General features: G+C 36.8%; 1 protein-coding gene across 1 annotated transcript in view; it reads left to right on the forward strand.

Moving 5' to 3' along the window:
- The window catches only part of CTNNA3 (catenin alpha 3), a 1,079,366-nt gene that overhangs the window by 995,379 nt on the left and 63,861 nt on the right, over positions 1-20,126 (forward strand). The window contains exon 10 of the mRNA XM_039233287.1: positions 5,265-5,357. Coding sequence (XP_039089218.1) covers positions 5,265-5,357 — 93 coding nt within the window. The remainder of the gene's footprint in view (positions 1-5,264; positions 5,358-20,126) is intronic.

Here is a 20,126-nt window from a genome sequence, read left to right on the forward strand (position 1 = left end):
GAATTTCAAAGAGATATTTCATTCCCCTTTCTTGCTTGTCCTGACTTTCTGCTGTTGTCTCCTTCTACTAAGCTCCATTGTGCATTGTCTTTGAGAATGACACATTCTTAAGCATATTAATTTGTGCATTCATCCATGTATTCATTTACTGAAGAACTATTATTATTTGGCTATCGTGTATCAAGGACTAGGAATTGAGAGCCCTTTGAAGAGCAAACACGGGTAAGGACCTGGTACTTACACAGCAGAGGAAATGATCACAAATCAAATAATCTTTTCAGTGAATGTGTAATCACAAACTGAGACTCATGCTGCAAAAGGAAAAACCTGGCTTGGACAGAGGGAAGTCTCCAGGGTGGGTGGGAGATGTAGGGTTCATGAAAAACTGTTAAAGGAATTACTTTTGAGCAGATATCTGATAGATGGCAGTTAAGCAGATCTAAGGGGTATAAGGGTGACAGTGAAGAAGGAGGGGAGCATATTCCAGATAAAAGAAAGCAGCATGTGCAAATATCTTGTTGCAGAAGGAAGTATAGATATCTGAAAGTAGGTTTTATATCTGAAACAAAGAGAAAAAGAACTCTTATGCATGATGAGGGTGGGGAGCAAGAAAGGATGATTAAGGAGATGTTTGAGAGGTGAAATCAAAAGAAATGGATATATATGGGAGTGAAAGAGTGAGTATTGTCCAGATAGTCTCTAGTTCTCTGCTTTGAGTCATAAAACACACGGACTACATCAACACCTAAGCAATTCTCTGACCACAGTAGGCTAGTTTGACTATCAACATTCCACTCCAACACTCTAAGAATGGGCCTCCATGTGGCTGAATTAATGGACAATTTCAGGGTTACTAATTGACCTCTCAGTATATGATATTTGAGATTGTCTTCTTGAAACTTTCTCTTCTCCCAGCCTCTAGGACCTCAGATTATTGTGGGTAAACTTCTCTATCCCTGATCGCTTTTTCTAAGACCTATGGTAGGGTTATCCTCTTCTATCAGCCTAATAAATATTGATGTCTCAGATACTTTCCTAAGAATATTTGCTCCCTGCACAATCACATCCTATTACCATTGATATGCTACTGACTAAAATTCTGTCTCTGAAATTCTCTGTCTTGAAAGTGTTTACACAGGAGCTGCATGACCATCTGCCAGAGAGGAAAATGAAGGAAAATGAGACAGTGACCTTTATCCTCCACTGATTGCTAGGAAACACAGTGACATGATATTACAATTAGTTATGTGACCTACATATAAACGGTGCGTGTGTGGCAATGGAAATCTTGTCAAACATCAAAGTTTGCTTCATGTCCTTGAGAAATACTGCGGGTAAATACCTGTGTGAGAACTGCATAGTGACAGACTGAATGATGTGTGATGAACAGCTGTCCAAACAGCAAGCTTGCTCATAGCAACAATAGCATTTCAGTTGTCTAAGCTGACTGCAAGGACCACGAGTGCTGCTGAGACTGGATAAAGCTTCACATTAGGATGTTCATGCTTTGGTATTTAGTACTTTTAAAATACAATCCCTTTATCAGATCAGAACAAAGTAATGATGAAAAGCAGAGCTGAGCTTATAGATGGTAGACTGATTGAAAAGACCTTGACAATACCTCAGATCCCCAAATATCTTCTTTATAGCTGTCCTTGGCTTTACCATTAATGTGCCATTCCTTTGAGTCAAGCATGGCCATCTCCCTGATCTTGATGGGAAAACAAGGGACAGAACTAGCCTAACTGGCAGGGTTCTACAGATTCCAGAGTAAGAATTTCTGACTTAAGACCATAGGATAGGGAGTGAAGGGTACCCTGTTCTATGCCACATGGAAGAGTAGAACCAAAAGATGACAGGAGCATATAAAATGGTACACAAGGAGTGCCTGAGTCGCTCAGTCAGTTAAGTGTCTTGACTTCAGCTCAGGTCATGATCTCACAGTTCATGAGTTTGAGCCCTGTGTGGGGTCTGTGCTGTCAGATCTTCTGTGTGGGGTCTGTGCGGCTTCAGATCTTCTGTCTCCCTTTTCCTCTGCCCCTCCCCTGCTTATTCTCTCTCTCTCTCTCTCTCTCTCAAAATAAATGAACATTAAAAATTTTTAAAGAAAATTGGTATACAAAACGTGAATTAAGAACCAGGTAGAGGAGAAGAAATGTCAGCAGGATGAGAACAAATGTTAATTACTTTAAGAATCATCTGTAAAACCTCTTAATAGAGTGACTGTTCTTTCCCACCCTCCACTGGTAGAGAGATAGGTGAAATGGGAGGAAATTCATACATGATCAAGCCTACCTAGTGCTATCAGGCCATCTCTTCACCCTCTCTTGTTTAATCCTCAAAAGACTCCAATGCTATAGGTATTATCATACCCATTTTTCAGGTTACAAAACCAGCTTAGAGAAGTTAACATTTTGCCCATGGTCAAATGCTTATTAGTTGTGGAAATCAGGTTCAAACCCAGATATGTTTGTCTCTAAAACCTTCCTATGTCCTAATTTCCCTTAGTGGGCAGAAACTTTCCACAAGGATCTCTTGAATAATGAAGCTTTACACGGATTTGGAAACACTGTCAAAATTAGATATATAAAAGATGTCAGATGTCCAAATATCTCAAGCTACTATACAAAATATTTTATTTGCATGCTGTTTTCTTTGATTAGTAGGGAGTTGCCTTCATGCTGTGCTTAGAAACATAACTGGCTTCCTAAAAAGCCACACAGAATTTAGGAATATTCTTAGAAGAAATTTGACTTTCATTTACACATTGATGTGCCTTTGGAAAATATGTCACAACTCACTCAGATTAGAAACATAAAGAGATTTTATTTCCATCTTTTAACTTTTTTTTGTTTCGTTTTGTCACAAAGACTAGCACTCTTATAAATTCAAATTTGTATAAAGTGTCACTAAAATTCCACTTGCCTTTATCTGGAAATAGTACCTGATTATTTAGAAAATTTACTGACATAAAACAGTTCTGGTAAGGAGAATTTCAGGTATGTCTGCATAAAGGAAAAAAGAGTATTAGGATAATCATTAATTGAGTAGAAAACACTTAGTTGTACTACATTTCCAATTGAGAGTTTGTAAAACTTAAGTCCACTAATATAAACAGAAATTTTGTGTTTAGCATCATTTCCATATTGTTAGTCACTGAATTGGATTGCAATAAACAAGATGACTAGCAAATTTCCAGCACAAGAATGTCTGCTTTTAAAAGACAGAAACAAAAAAGAGAGGTGCCTGGATGGCTCAGTTGGTTAAGCATCTGACTTAGTTTCCTTTCAGGTCATGCTCGTGTGGTCATGGGATCAATCCATGAGTCTGCTTCACACTGAGTGTGGAGTTTGCTTGGGATTCTCTCACTCTCTCTCTTTGCCTGTCCACTGCTTCCTCTCTATCTCAAAAATAAATAAATAAGCTTCAAAAAAGGGAAAAATGAGAAAGATGATACATTAAAAAATAAGAGTATATGGGGCATGTTTTTATAATTTTTTAAACTTCGGATTGGTGAGCATTTATTTGATTTGACTGAAAGATTGAGACAATAATACGTATTTTTAAAATGTTACTTAAAACAAACAGTGGTCAAATTTACAGATAGAGATTTTCAGTGCAGTGCAAATTATTATAATACATGGCAACATGATTAGATTGCTGAATTGCACTCTCTGTGAGTGGGGCTTTGGGGTGGGGGAGAAAGGCACAGAAACTACTGCCCTTTTCAACTAATTCACAAATGTGCTAATTGTGTGTCAGATTTGAAAGTTGAAGCATTGTGACCTTCAAGCCAACAAAAGCCCTTTTCAAATAAGCCACTTTCATGTACATTAATAAAGTGAACAATGCCCTTCCCCAATTAAATAATGTATGGCTGTTATTGCATTATATGTAAATGCAAATCAAGGAATTGTTTCACTATTCACATATTAAAAGTAATGTTATAAAAAAGGAGACTGTTGGGTGCCTGGGTGGCTCAGTCGGTTAAGCATCTGACTTCAGCTCAGGTCATGATCACATGGTTTGTGGGTTCGAGCCCCGTGTCGGGTTCTGTGCCTACAGCTCAGAGCCTGGAACCTGTTTCAGATTCTGTGTCTCCCTCTTTCTCTGCCCCTCCCTCACTCATGCTCTGTCTCTCTCTGTCTCAAAAATAATTTTTTTTTAAAAAGGAGACTGTAAATCCACTTAAGTTACATTTTGTGGTGCCCTACAATTGTGATCCAGGGATATGTTTCTGTCTGCTTCCATTGCTTGAGCTAACGTGTGGTTTTCTGCAACTGAATTCATTTTGGATTGGAGTCATAAAATCTGTAATGTTTTGAAGTATATAGTAGCCAACAGAGATGTTAAGAAAGTTAGAAAAATGATTTTTAAAAAAGCTATTTCCTTGCAGTGATGAAGACAGTGACATATCTTGTAGATCATAGGGAACACTGCCTCTGTACACACCCATTCATCTGCTAGCAAGAAAAATGAATAAAAGTCAGGGTCAAAGGAAAGGAAAGGAATCCCATACTCTTTCTTGTGGCTCTTTCATGGTATAAAGAAAGTATCTGTAAATATTGGACTTAGGTAAAGGTGATTATTTCACTGGAAAAGAGTGCAAGTTTCAAAAGCAATAATGTATAAAGGAATTTAGGTGCGACTAATGCTTGAATCAAACTGACTGCTGGAATGTCAGACAATGCCCATGAAGTTGTAGTAGAAAATCAAGAACAGGAAGAATTTAATTATCTTGTATTTGTCCAGCTTTGTAATATATTTGATGCTGAATAAAACAGGAGTAAAGATATAGTCATGCCTAATGCAACTGAAGTATGCACAATAGACCGCAAGGGGATAAAAAAATAATAAACAATTACAGACTTAAAATAAACCATAGCTATATGAGATTCCAAGAACCTATTAGCATTCAATCCATAGATATACTTTTTTTTCAGTCCTATAGGAAACCATAATAGTTAACATCTTATTATGGGTTAGATGTCAATACCAAGAGACTGGATAGAGTTGACTGATTCAATCATCCATCTTCCTTTTTGTTTTAAACCATTTTCTAGAGCCCTTTGTGTTAATTGTTTTAACAGATCCTTTGAATACTTCCATAAAACAGAGAGCAGTGACATTTATGAGAATGCTACTGGTTATCACTGAGATTTTTCAATGAGTATGTACATGCTCTAACCTATTTAGGATAGCAAATGTTTCTGCATTTCTTGAATAATCTGAAATAAATTCCATTAATTTGGATTGTATTTAAGGTGGCAAATCTTGCTTGTTCCATGTCAACAAACGAAGATGGGATTAAAATTGTCAAAATTGCAGCGAATCACCTGGAAACCTTGTGTCCACAGGTATGATAACTAAGTTGCTGTCTCTTTCATTACACTAAGTATAAAAATTATATATAATGCTTCAGACCTTTATATATATATATATATATATATATATATATGGAAACATATTAAAATATTTGTTTTAAACACAGAAGATGACTTGTCCTAAGGTCAAGCTTTATTCTTTACTAAGTACCTAGTTCTTTACTTAGCACCTGGTTTTTGTAACATTCCCTAAGGGACCATATCTGACTTTTGTGAGAGATAAGTATAATGTGAATTATATATAAGTATAATAAGCAGGTCTTTGTCCAACAATTTTATCACTAGTTGCCATTTATCTTGAAATTTCATAGTATGAAAGGAATAACTTTTGGGGTGCCTGGGTGGCTCAGTTGGTTGAGCATCCAACTTCGGCTCAGGTCATGATCTGAGTTCAAGCCCTGCATCAGGCTCTATACTGACAAGTCAGAGCCTGAAGCCTGCTTTGGATTCTGTGTCTTTCTCTCTGCCTGTCCCCACTCCTTCTCTGTCTCTCTCTGCTTCAAAAATAAACATTGAAACAAAATTTATAATTTTTTAAAAAGAAAGGAATAACATTTTTCCCTCTTTTATCCAAAGAAGACATGGGTTTCAAAAAAGGCAAGAAATGTTTTGTCTGCAATTCAGAAGTTTTTGTTTGTTTGTTTGTTTGTTTATCTGCAAAGGAACATATTAATAAGGAATTATTCCTAGGAGTAGTGTTTTGAACCACAAATCAGGATACATCTAAGGGTAATCTTAAACACCCTGCCTTAGAATAATTAAGAGATAATACAGATAATTACTTCCTAATAGAAATCACAAATGTTCTAAATATGTGAACTATAACAATGATTAGAGACTGCAGGTCTCTGGATATCTGATGAGATGCTCATTTTTTTTAAAAGTAGAGTATGTGTTAAATTCTTGATTTGCCTTGCTGACAATTTCATCTCTAAGAATATTGATCAAAAGTAAGGGAGTTTCTTCCTTTGGATGTAATGTTGATTAACAAATAAAAGCTGTCTGGAGAAGTGGTGTCTAGAGGACTTGCAACTGAGATCTCTCAACTGATGTCTATGAGATCTCACAAGGAACCAGAATAGTGCAGCCAGGTCCCTAAAGTGGTTGAATCATTTCTATTCCCCTTAGCAGTCTAGGAGAGTTCTCATTTCTCCACATTGTGGATTACACTTGATGCTGTCACTTTTTATTTTTATTTTTTTAAATTTTTTAATGTTTTATTTATTTCTGAGAGAGAGAGAGAGAGAGAGATTGAGAGAGAGAGAGAGGACAGCATGAACAAGGGACGGTCAGAGAGAGAGGGAGACACAGAATCTGAAGCAGGCTCCAGGCTCTGAGCTAGCTGTCAGCACAGAGCCTGACGCAGGGCTCAAACCCATGAACCGTGAGATTATGACTTGAGCCGAAGTCGGATGCTTAACCAACTGAGCCATCCAGGTGTCCCTATGCTGTCACTTTTTAAATTGTCTTGGGGCACCTGGGTGGTTCATTTGGTTAAGCATCCAACTCTTGATTTAGGCTCAGGTCGTGATTTCACAGTTTGAGTTCAAACCCTATGGTGGACACTGAGCTGACAGTGCAGAGCCCAGTTCAAATCCTCTGTTTCCCTCTCTCACTGCCCCCCCCTGCTCTCTCTCTCACACACACACACACACACACACACACACTCTCTCTCTCTCTCTCTTTCTATCTCAAAATAAATAAACTGTTTTTAAAAATAAAATGTCTTTTGAATCTGAAAAGTATTAACTATATCTCACTGGTTTAAACTTATAATTTTTTGATTACTAAAGAAAGTATTTTTTCATATTGTTTGTTAACCATTTGGCTTTCTAATTCCGTGAATTGCCTATATCTGTCTCTAATTTTAAGTTCGATTGTCTCTTTCTTTTTTATTGTATTGCTTAGGTTTGTTAAAAATATCCTTTGTTGACTACAGCTTTTAACTTTTAAAATAATATTTTAATCATAGAGGATTTCAAGAACTTTAATGATCTATCTTTTAATTCCTTCAATAGGTACTTATTGAACACATACCCTGTATCATGGCTAATTAGTTTGTACCTTGTCAAGAGATTCTCTCAATAAAAATGTTATGTAGTTTTCACATTTTTTATTAAAAAGGCAGAAGTATTGTTATTTAACATTTACATCTTTACTTCATCTAAAATTTGTTTTTATGTCTAACCATTGGGTCACTATCATGTATTGAATAGTTGATCCTTTCCGAATTAATGTGAAATGCTATCATTGTTTGTCTCTCTCTCTCTCTCTCTCCTCTCTCTCTCTCTCTGTCTCTCTCTCACACACACACACACACATACATACACTTTTAAAAACATTTGTATTGTTTTATATATGTATATTTGTATACACATATGTATCGGATATATATTTATAATATTTGCATTGGTATACATGTTTTATATAATGCATTGTATATGTGTAATAAATATATATCAAATATGTATAATTTACTTACTACTATTGCATATGTATATATAGGTTGATAGGTAAATTGAAATACATTTCAAAGCACACAAACTTCTGGACTCTCTATTCTGTTCCACTGGTCTGTTTCTTTATCCCTGAAACAGTACTGCAGTATCTTAACTATGTTTTTATACTAAATCTGTTTATCTCTAGGCAGTTTGGCTCACTTCATTTTTCTTGCTGTAGTTGGTGGTGCTTTGTTTTTAATTATTGCTCTTCTTCCTTTTTGCTTGTTCCTATAACTTTCAGGATCAACTTGTCAAGTTTCATGAAAGTACATTAGAATTTTTATTGAAATTGTTAAAATGTCTTGTATTTAAGATTATTTTAGGAATGATGGCTCTTTGAGATACTGGATTTTTCCATTAATAAATATTTTATTAATAAATGCTTATTTAAATGTTTTATGTATCTCCATAATCAATCTTTTTTTTTTAATAATGTCCTTCAGGGCTCTTCAGCTTTTTATTATTTATTACAATAAATTCCATGGCTACATGCTGATGGCTTCCAAACTTTTCTCTCTAGGCCAGATCTCTCCCCTAAAAGCCACACGCAGATTTAGGATAGTCATGACATTTCCACTCTGATATCTAGAATACACTTAAAATAGCCATAATGGAAATCCTGATTGTTCCATCCCCATTTAATTCTGCTACTTCTTCAGTCTTACTGATTTTAGTTAATAGCATTCTTATTCACCTAGTTGCTCTGGGGAAAAACCTAGAAGTTTTCCTTTCTTCATTCAGTAAATATTTATTGAACATATACTATGTGGTAGGTATTCCTTATGTACGTGTAAGGCAAATAGCAAAGAAAACAAACATGAAAACCCTTGTCCTTGTGAAGTTTACATCCTAGTGATATCTGAGGGCTGTTTTTCCTATTGAATCCGTAACAAGTCCTATCAATTTTCCCAAAAATATTTACCTTGAATTATATACTTTTCTCCATCTTGTCTGTCAGCATCTTAGCCTATGCTGCCATCACCTCTATCTTGAACCACAGAAATACCATCCCATTTGGTTTCCATGCTTATACTTATATCTCTTTAACCTACTTTCTATCTAAAAACCAAAGTAAATTTTAAAGATGTTTATCCTAGCAATTGCTTTCTATAGCTTTTATAGTAAAATGCATTTTTATGGCTTATTCAGACTTTTATAAACTTCCTACTTCCTAACCTCCAGCCACACCTTGTATTGTTTTCCTTCTCACTCATTCGATCTCTTTTTGTTTCTAGAACACAATAAATTTCTTCCCATCAGAGGGAGTTTGCATTTGGTAACTTCCCAGTGCAGTTTTTCTCATGAGGTCTGCTCTTGTTATGTTCAGTTTGTAAGGATCCATCTCAAATATCGTTTTCTCAGAGATTAATCTCCCTAAATCATTTCTCCAGCTATACTCCATTATATCACCATATTTATTTCTTTTAGAGTCTCCATCACAACTTGAAAGTATATTTTATACTATTTTGTGTACTTTTATTGTACATTTTCTACACTCAAACATAAAGTTCATGAAGGCAATGATTTAGTCTTCCTTATTCACTATGTGTATCCCCTGTACTTAGCAGAAACACAGCATATATATATGCAGCATATATATATATGCAGCATATAAATATAGAATGCTTATTCTATAAGCATTCTATATTTATAGAAGGCAGCAAAGCTTTTGGCAACACCATTAATGATACTTTTCCTAACAAGGTGTGTCTTCTTTTAACAACATGAAAAAAATTATAGTACAGTTAGAGTTATAGCTCATGAAAAAAATAACCCTTAAAATGGGTGATTAATATACAGTTGCAAACCAACAGTGGGACTGCACTGGTGGGCCACAGCAACCTGTTCTTGATTTAGTTCATTTCAGTGCTTTCCTAATGATTTGGATAAGACTACAAAATAATATATATCTTAAAATTTATTAAAATTTTAAATTCTTAAAATTTTCAATTAAAAATAAGAGAATAAAGGTCATATATTAGCTGAATGAATCTAGTCACAAAGAATTTGGATTTCCAGAATATGCACTAAATCTCAGTACCTAGATGAAATATAATAGATATAAATATTAAACCATATATGCAAAACACTATAAAACAAATTGCCAAATAGAGAATGAAAGAATTATAGCTTAGCAAAAATTTACCCTCCTAAAGTCTTAGAGATTTTAGTTGATAGTAATCCTGTTGTGAATCAACAATGCGATATAGCTGTCAGAAAGAAAAACTAATATGATTTAGCATCTTTTCATCAAAGAATAAGTTCTAAAACTGGGGTGTCTGGGTGACTCAGTCAGTTAAGCGGCCAACTCTTGATTTTGGCTCAGGCAATGATCTCACAGTTTGTGAGTTTGAGCCCCACATTGAGCTCTGCGCTCACAATGAAGAACTTGCTTCAGATCCTCTATCTCCCTCTCTCTGCCCCTCACTCTCTCATGCTTGTGTGCTCTCTATCTCTCTGGAAAACAATAAACATTAAAGAAATTTTTAAAAAGAATAATTTCTAAAACTCATTCTCAACCTCCTCTGGATTCCAAAATTATTTTTTAAACTCTATATAATTTAATACAGTACATCTTGAAATTCAGAATTAGTAGTTCTGGAGTGCACCCCAATTGTGAGTGTGTGTGTGTGTGTGTGTGTGTGTGAGAGAGAGAGAGTGAGTACCCATCTGTGTAAGTTCTACTTTTGCAAATCTATTGAAATAAAACATGCACATACATTTAAGTCCACTAATTCGACTTCCAGCAATTTATGGTGCAGCTGTATATGTGCACATGCATAAAAGTCTATGAGTAAGGTTCTTATGCAACTTGACTTATAATGGCAAAAGCTGGAACCAACCTAATGTCTCTGAACAGAGAATGTTAAAAACTGTTTAAAGTAGTAAGTCGGCTGAATGTAGGTTTTGGTATGGAAGATACCCAAGATAAGTGAAAAAGGCAAATTTCAAATGAGTATGTATATTATCCCATTTATGTGGAGAAAAAAAGGAGATAGTTTGAGCCATATGTTTGTGTAGTCATAGAAAATTTTTCAAAAAATTTCATGAGAATGTTAATAGTAGTTACTTCCAGGAAGTGAGACTGGGGACAAAGCACAAAGAAGGTAGTTTTACAGTCCATTTTATTTCTTTTACAACTCTTAAGTTAAGCAGAAATAGGCACTCTATTAATTTCTAATTTTATTTAAAACCAATTAAAAATATTGCTAGATTGATCCTGGAGTGAATCAGGCTGAGAAACAGAGGGTCAGGAGGTGCTGATGGAGTAACATTTAATTCCTGTTTATTAAAAATGATTAAGTTCATGAAAAGTTTCAGGGAGTTGGCTCATCCTGGCTCCCACTATGCCTGAAGGGCTACAGATAATGCTTTGCCCTCTGCATATTTAACAGAGGATCTGAATAGTGACACAACTTGAAGTATGTCATATGAAAAACTCATAAAAGCAACAGGGAATTATAGCAAGGAAAAGGTAAGGAGACTTCGAAAAACATGGTCACTGCCATCAGATCTTTAAAGGGCTATGATGCAAAAGACTTGTTCTGAAGATTCTGGAGGGACTGAACTGCAGCCTAGGAATAGGAGCTACAAGGATAAAAGCTTTCTCTCCACACAAAATGAAAGATGCTCTCTCACAGTACTATCTTGAAAGGAATTGGGCTTTGTTGAGAAGGAGGAATTTGGAGTTTCTCAATAACACAGACATTCAAATACGTGGAGAGTGACCATTTGACTAAGCTATTATAAAGGAAGCTTGAGCCTTGGGTGAGAAGTTCACCTACAGAACTTTTAATGCCCAATCCTTAGATTCTCTAAAGATTTTTTTTATATAAAAAGTAGAGAAATGTAATCTGAATGATAGCATTTCTAAGATAGTGTAGCTGTTTGAACTCAACCTGTTGGAAGGATAAGGCTAGTCTATATGGCTTAATAGTTATTCTATTTCAACAAGTGACTTGGAGGGATATTTTAAAACTAACATTTTATATTTGCATATGGCACAGAAATGAGAAGATAGAATTAAAGGTTCTAAAATATGTTGGTAATTTGGACTAATGTTTGAAACCTTATAAACTAAAATTTAATAAGGGTAAATATAAAGTCAGGACCTTAGGTTAAATATGTGTACAAGGCAGATAGGAAAACATTGCTTATCAAAAGCACCTGGAGCATCAGGAATTGAAAGGGACATTTGTTATCTAGTTCAATGAACTCAAACACTGGTCCATTAAAGTGTTTTCATGGTCTATACTGAAATTAGATTAGTAATAGTTAGCTTTTTTCATAAAGTAAATTTTATTCAACTTTTTATGAGAAATTGATGTGCTTCCTGTTGTTTGATATTCATCAAAAGCATTTGATTTATGAAATAAAAATGAAAGTAGATAATAGCTTTTTATATGGTTATTCTTCACTTGGAAAAATAAAACTTTCTCAACCTCATGTTGTTTATGTCACTTTCCTTACTTTCAAAAATGTTTGTAGCCTGAAAAATCCAGAAAATTAAAAGTACTAATTTAGGTGACTCAACTGTATGTCAGTAGTGTAACATGGGTGTCAAATTACAGCTTTAAAATGATTATGATAATGAAATAGGGAAATTTCCAGGGTGGTTGGCCTAGGGCTGTCCATATCTAAAATTCCATGTTGGATTCAGACCCTACAATTTAGGGGCTAAACAGAAGAAGAATGAGTTGTTTTAAGTGTAGTGAACTATTATCTAATCACCAGACATATTTAACCAAAAGCCAAAAGAAGGCTGTGCCTTTTAGAAATAGAATTTCATTTTGGGGTGGTAGAAGTATTGGATGTCTTAGTGTTCTTTTTATAAATGAGATTTTTTAATTAATAAAAATATGGTGAAAACCTAGGATGTTTCCCTATGGTGAATACACTTATATTCAAGTAGGCAGACTCTCACAAGTGGTTAGGTTTTCCAAAATCAAGTTAAGTTTTCTAATCACTGCCATCTGAATCACTATCTAATACAGCTTTGTTGTATCTTTTGTTTATACCTCTCACCAAATGCTATGCTATATGATGACTTAACAGAGCAAAAACAGCTTGCAAATATATCTAGTATATTTTCAGTGATGTTCTTGGGGGTATATTTTCATAAGTTACTTATTATAAATCTATAGTTAATTTCTAAAAAAGGTTGTATATTGAGTGTGTTAAAGCCAAGTTTGCCTCAGACATAGAAGCTTGTGAAGTATAAAATGAACAAGATACCCGGAGACAGTGTGCTCTGGACATCACCTGTATTCATATTTAAACATGGAAAAATATAACCTTCATAAGGGTAAGAATTTCAGGTCCGCTGAAGTATCCTAAAAATAATGCCTGACAAGTAGTAGGTGCATATTTGTGAAGTGAATGATTACATCTGCACAAACTTATTTTGTGTTGTAGACTTTGGGAAATGGATACCAAAAGGCAGGACTATTCCTCATCCTTTTTTTTTTTTTTTTTTTTTTTTAAATGATTTTATTTTATTTTTTTTATTTTTATTTTTTTTTCCCAAGATAATTTTTTTTTTTTTTTTACAAATAGTTTATTGTCAAATTAGGTTCTACATAACACTCAGTGCTCATCCCCAAAGTGCCCTCCTTCATGCCCATCCCCCCCTCCCCCCCACATCCATCAGTCCTCAGTTTTTGTCAGCATTCAAGAGTCTCTCATGGTTTGCCTCTTTCCCATTCCCCCACCATTTCCCCCCTTCTTCTCCCCCTTGGTCCTCCGTCAAGTTCCTCCTAATCCTCCTATACGTGCAAACATATGGTATTTGTCCTTCTCTGCCTGACTTATTTCGCTCAGCATAACACCCTCAAGGTCCATCCATGTTGCTACACATGGCCAGATTTCATTGTTTCTCATTGCCATGTAGTATTCCATGGTATAGATAAACCACATCTTCTTGATCCATTCATCTGTTGATGGACACTTAGGCTCTTTCCATGTTTTAGCTATTGTGGAGAGTGCTGCTATGAACATTGGGGTACATGTGCTCCTATGCCTCAGCATTTCTGTATCCCTTGGGTAAATTCCTAGCAGTGCTATTGCTGGGTCATAAGGGAGTTCTATTGTTAGTTTCCTGAGGAACCTCCACACTGTTTTCCAGAGGGGCTGTACCAGTTTACATTCCCACCAACAGTGTAGGAGGGTGCCCGTTTCTCCACATCCTCGCCAGCATCTAGAGTTCTCTGATTTGCTCATTTTAGCCACTCTGACTGGCGTGAGGTGGTATCTCAGTGTGGTTTTGATTTGTATTTCCCTGATGAGGAGGGATGCTGAGCATCGTTTCATGTGTCTGTTGGCCATCTGGATGTCCTCTTTGGAGAAGTGTCTGTTCATGTCTTCTGCCCATTTCTTCACTGGGTTGTTTGTTTTTCGGGCGTGTAGTTTGGTGAGTTCCTTATAGATTCTGGATATTAACCCTTTATCTGATATGTCATTTGCAACTATCTTTTCCCATTCCGTTGGTTGCCTATTAATTTTCTGGGTTGTTTCCTTGGCTGTGCAGAAGCTTTTAATCTTGATGAGGTCCCAACAGTTTATTTTTGCTCTTGATTCCCTTGCTTTTGGGGATGTGTCAAGTAAGAAGTTGCTGCGGTGGAGGTCAAGGAGGTTGTTTCCTGCTTTCTCCTCTAGGGTGTTGATAGTTTCCTGTCTCACGTTCAGGTCCTTTATCCATTTTGAGTTGATTTTTGTGCATGGTGTGAGAAAATGATCTAGTTTCATTCTTCTGCATGTTGCTGTCCAGTTCTCCCAACACCATCTGTTAAAAAGGCTGTCTTTTTTCCATTGGATATTCTTTCCTGCTTTGTCAAAGATCAGTTGGCTGTATACTTTTGGGTCCACTTCTGAGTTCTCAATTCTGTTCCATTGGTCTATGTGTCTGTTTTTGTGCCAATACCATACTGTCTTGAGGATGACAGCTTTGTAGTAGAGGCTGAAGTCTGGGATGGTGATACCTCCCGTTTTGGTTTTATTTTTCAGTATTACTTTGGCTATTCGGGGTCTTTTGTGGTTCCATACAAATTTTTGGATAGTTTGTTCTAGTTTTGAGAAGTATGCTGGTGCAATTTTGATTGGAATTGCATTGAATGTGTAGAGTGCTTTAGGTAGTAATGACATCTTAACTATATTTATTCTTCCTATCCATGAGCATGGAATGTTTTTCCATTTCTTTGTGTCTTCTTCAATTTCCTTCATAAGTTTTCTATAGTTTTCATCATACAGATCTCTTGTATCCTTGGTTAGGTTTATTCCGAGGTATTTTATGGTTTTTTGTGCAATTGTGAATGGGATCAGTTTCTTGATTTCTCTTTCTGTTGCTTCATCATTGGTGTATAAAAATGCAACCGATTTCTGTACGTTGATTTTGTACCCTGCAACTTGGCTGAATTCTTGGATCAGTTCTAGTAGGCTTCTGGTGGAGTCTGTCGGGTTTTCTATGTAGAGTATCATGTCATCTGCGAAGAGTGAAAGTTTGACTTCCTCTTTGCCAATTCTGATGCCTTTGATTTCCTTTTGTTGTCTGATGGCTGATGCTAGGACTTCCAGCACTATGTTAAACAACAGTGGTGAGAGTGGACATCCCTGTCGTGTTCCTGATCTCAGGGGGAAAGCTCTCAGTTTTTCCCCGTTGAGGATGATGTTAGCTGAAGGCTTCTCATAGATGGCTTTGATGATGTTTAAGTAGGTTCCTTCTATCCCAACTTTCTCGAGAGTCTTTATTAAGAAGGGATGCTGTATTTTGTCAAATGCTTTTTCTGCATCTATTGACAGGATCATATGGTTTTTATCTTTTCTTTTATTGATATGATGGATCACATTGATTGATTTGCGAATGTTGAACCAGCCCTGTAACCCAGGAATGAATCCCACTTGATCTTGGTGGATGATTCTTTTGATATGCTGCTGGATTCGATTTGCAAGGATCTTGTTGAGAATTTTTGCATCCGTATTCATCAAGGATATTGGCCTATAGTTCTCTTTTTTTGCTGGATCTCTGTCTGGCTTGGGAATCAGAGTGATGCTGGCTTCATAAAATGAGTCCGGGAGTTTTCCTTCGACTTCTATTTTTTGGAATAGCTTGAGAAGAATTGGGATTAATTCTGTTTTAAATGTCTGGTAGAATTCCCCAGGGAAACCATCAGGTCCAGGGCTCTTATTTGTTGGGAGATTTTTGATCACTGATTCGATTTCTTCACTCGTTATGGGTCTGTTCAGGTTTTCTATTTCTTCCCGTGTGAATTTTGGTAGTGAGTGTGTGTTTAGGAATTTGTCCATTTCTTCTAAGTTGTCCAATTTGTTGGCATATAATTTTTCATAGTATTCCCTGATAATTGCTTGTATTTCTGAGGGGTTGGTTGTAATAAGTCCATTTTCATTCATAATTTTGTCTATTTGGGTGCTCTCTCTTTTCTTTTTGATAAGCCTGGCTAGAGGTTTGTCAATTTTGTTTACTTTTTCAAAAAACCAACTCTTGGTTTCATTGATCTGTTCAATTGTTTCTTTGGTCTCTATGTTGTTTATTTCTGCTCTAATTTTTACTATTTCTCTTCTTCTACTGGGTTTAGGGCGTTCTTGTTGCTCTGCCTCTAGCTCCTTTAGGTGAGCTGTTAGATTTTGGACTTGTGCTTTTTCTAATCTCTTGAAATAGGCCTGGAGAGCAATGTACTTTCCTCTTAGGACTGCCTTGGCCGCATCCCATAGATTTTGAATTGTTGTGTTTTCATTTTCATTTGTTTCCATATATTTTTTAATTTCCTCTCTAATTGCCTGATTGGCCCATTCATTCTTTAGAAGGGTGTTCTTTAACCTCCATGTTTTTGGCGGTTTTCCAGACTTCTTCCTGTAATTGATTTCAAGTTTCAAAGCATTGTGATCTGACAGTGTGCATGGTATGATCTCTATTCTTTTATATTTATTGAGGGCTGCTTTATGTCCCAGTATGTGATCTATCTTGGAGAATGTGCCATGCGCACTTGAGAAGAAAGTAAATTCCCTGGCCTCAGGATGTAAAGTTCTAAATATATCCGTCAGATCCATCTGGTCCAATGTGTCTTTCAAGTCCATTATTTCTTTAGTGATTTTCTGTCTGGTTGACCTATCCATTGCTGTAAGCGGAGTATTAAAGTCCCCTGCTATTAGCACATTCTTATCTATAAGCTTGTTTCTGTTTGTGATTAATTGTTTTAGATATTTAGGTGCTCCCATATTCGGTGCGTAGACATTTATGATTGTTAGTTCTTCCTGATGGATGGACCCTGTAATTATTATGTAGTGCCCTTCTTCATCTCTTGTGATTGTCTTTAATTTAAAGTCCAGTTTGTCTGATATAAGTATCGCTACTCCGGCTTTCTTTTGATTTCCTGTAGCATGATATATATTTCTCCATCCCCTTACTTTTAATCTGAAGGTATCTTCCCGTCTAAAATGAGTTTCTTGTAGACAGCATATTGATGGATTTTGTTTTTTAATCCATTCTGCTACCCTATGTCTTTTGATTGGAGCATTCAGCCCATTTACATTCAGTGTTATTATTGAAATATGTGGGTTTAGAGTCTTTGTATCTTTTGTAGGGTTCATGTTTGTGGTGGTGTCTCTGGTATCTTTGTTCCTTGCAACCTTTCCTTCAGAGCATCCCCCTCAGGATTTCTTGTAGGGCTGGCTTCGTGGTGACAAATTCTTTCAATTTCTGTTTATTTGGAAAGGTTTTTATCTCTCCTTCTATTTTGAATGACAGGCTTGCTGGATAGAGGATTCTTGGCTGCATATTTTTACTGTTCATCACATTGAAGATTTCCTGCCATTCCTTTCTAGCCTGCCAAGTTTCAGTAGATAGGTCTGTCACCACTCTGATAGGTTTCCCTTTGTATGTTAGGGCCCTTTTCTCCCTAGCTGCTTTCAAAATTCTCTCTTTGTCCTTGTATTTGGCCATTTTCACTATGATATGTCGTGCAGAAGATCGATTCAGGTTACGTCTGAGGGGAGTCCTCTGAGCCTCTTGTACTTCCACATTTACTTCCTTCCCCAGGTCGGGGAAGTTCTCTGCTATAATTTGTTCCAGGACTCCTTCAGCACCTTTCCCTCTCTCTTCCTCTTCTGGGATTCCTATGATACGGATATTGTTGCGTTTGACCGTATCGCTGAGCTCTCGAATTCTTCTTTCCTGTTCCTGGATCAGTTTGTCTCTTTTTTTGTCAGCTTCTTGTTTTTCTATAATGGTGTCTTCTAAATCACTTATTCTCCTTTCTGCCTCTTCAATCCGTGCATTGGAGGCCTCTAATTTATTATGGATCTCATTTATCGCATTTTTTAATTCTTCATGCCTATTTTTATTTTCCATTCTGTCTGTAGCCATAGTTTCTTTGATGTCCCCTATGTTTTTTTCAAGCCCAGCTATTAATTTTACCATTATTATTCTAAAATCTTGTTCAGTGATGCTGCTGATATCTGTTTTGAGCAGTTCATTAGCTGTCATTTCTTCTTGGAGTTTCTTTGGAGGAGAGGTCTTTCGTTTCGTCATTTTAGTTAGCTTTCCGGCTCTTGTTGGTTTTAAAGACCTATTATTCTCTCTGTTTCTATGAGCACTGCTATATCCAAGAAGGCTCTTTGACTTTCCAGGGCCTACCCTTTCAGAGAGTGTTTTTTGAATGGTATCCCCTGGTCTCTCTTGTTGGGACCTTGGTTATTTTATTTTCCTATTCGTAGTGATATTTGGGACTCTCCACCTTGTGCACTCTAGCTTGTTTCTTGAGGTAGCCCTGGAAAAGAAAACAGACAGACAAACACACAGGGAGCAGGAGCACACAAACGCACAGGCTAATTCAACTAACATGCAAAGCGGGAGGGAAAACGAAAAAGTTAAGAGAAAAGATGGAGGAGGGAGGGCGAATAATAGGGAGTATAAAATACATAAAAGGGTCAAAAAGGGGAAAGGAAAAGGAAAAAAGAAGAAAACCGATGGACAAAGAACGGTTTAAAGGATATAACCAGATTTCCCAGCTACAGTTAAATAGCCGTGTGTATGCAGTGCTGGTTGAGGAGCATAGAGAAACAGAGAGAAAGCAGGGCGGGATGAGACACAATTGGAAATAGAATGAACAGGCAGAAGGGATAAGAAGCTTTTTTCAAAGAGGTAAAGGGTAGAATATGGTTGGATAGGTGAGAGAAGGGTGCTGGAATTATCCAGAGAAACTATATAGTCTAATTACTCCTGAGAGAAATAGCTGAAAATGTCAGTAGGTGTAGAATTTACATTTACACAATGGACTCGTGAACGTTTAAGCAAGCTGGCGACCAGAGTTAATCAGGTCAGTGTTCTGGGGAAAAAAGAGAGAAAAGACAAAAAGACGAAAAAAAGAAAGAGTAAAAAAGAAAAAAAAGAAAGAAAAAAAAGGAAAAAAAAAAAAAAAGGGAGGAGAGCACCTCTCAGGCAGGGATGGGCGTGGCGTGATCCAATGCCTCAGGCGGGAGCTCTGCCTCGGCGGTTGTGGGGAGGAGAGTGACGGTGCTCCAGTCCCTTCTCGAAGCAAGCGCTGCTCCTCACTCTTTTGGGGGTGTAAACTCCCCGTACCAGGGGCGCAGCCGAAGTTGGTTGCACTCTTCAACGCATATTCCTCATCCTTTTTATTCTCTGGGAGGTATAGAAACTCCCAGTTTCTTTCTTTCTTTTTTTTTTTATTTAAATTTTTATTTATTTCTAGGGGAGAGAGAGAGAGACAGCATGAGTAGGGGAGGGTCAGAGAGAGAGGGAGATACAGACTCTGAAAAGGCTCTAGGCTCTGAGCTGGAAGTCAGCACAGAGCCCGACGTGGGGCTCGAACCCACGAACCGCGAGATCATGACCTAAGCGAAAGTCGGACGCTTAACCGACTAAGCCACCCAGACGCCCCTGAAACTCCCAGTTTCTAACCAAAGTGATAAAAGGTCCCCTTTAACACTGTCTTCTTGAAGTACAAGTTATGTGATGTGACTGACATTATCTCCCTCTGCATGAACAAGATTGTTTTGTTGTAATAGCAGCTTGTTCAGATTAAGTTATGATGTGTTACTGTATTTAGTACACACTTCAGTAAGGCTATTGGCTATCTCTTTTTTTTTTTAAGTTTATTTATTTATTTTGAGAGAGAGAGACAGAGCTTGCACACGTGAGTGCACACAATTGGGGGGGCAGAGAGAGAGAGAGAGAGAGAGAGAGAATCTCAAGCAGGCTTTGTGCTGTCAG

Source organism: Hyaena hyaena, unplaced genomic scaffold (genome assembly GCF_003009895.1).
Source record: "Hyaena hyaena isolate Hyena2069 unplaced genomic scaffold, ASM300989v1 scaffold_73, whole genome shotgun sequence".
NCBI classification, from domain to species: Eukaryota; Metazoa; Chordata; class Mammalia; order Carnivora; family Hyaenidae; genus Hyaena; species Hyaena hyaena.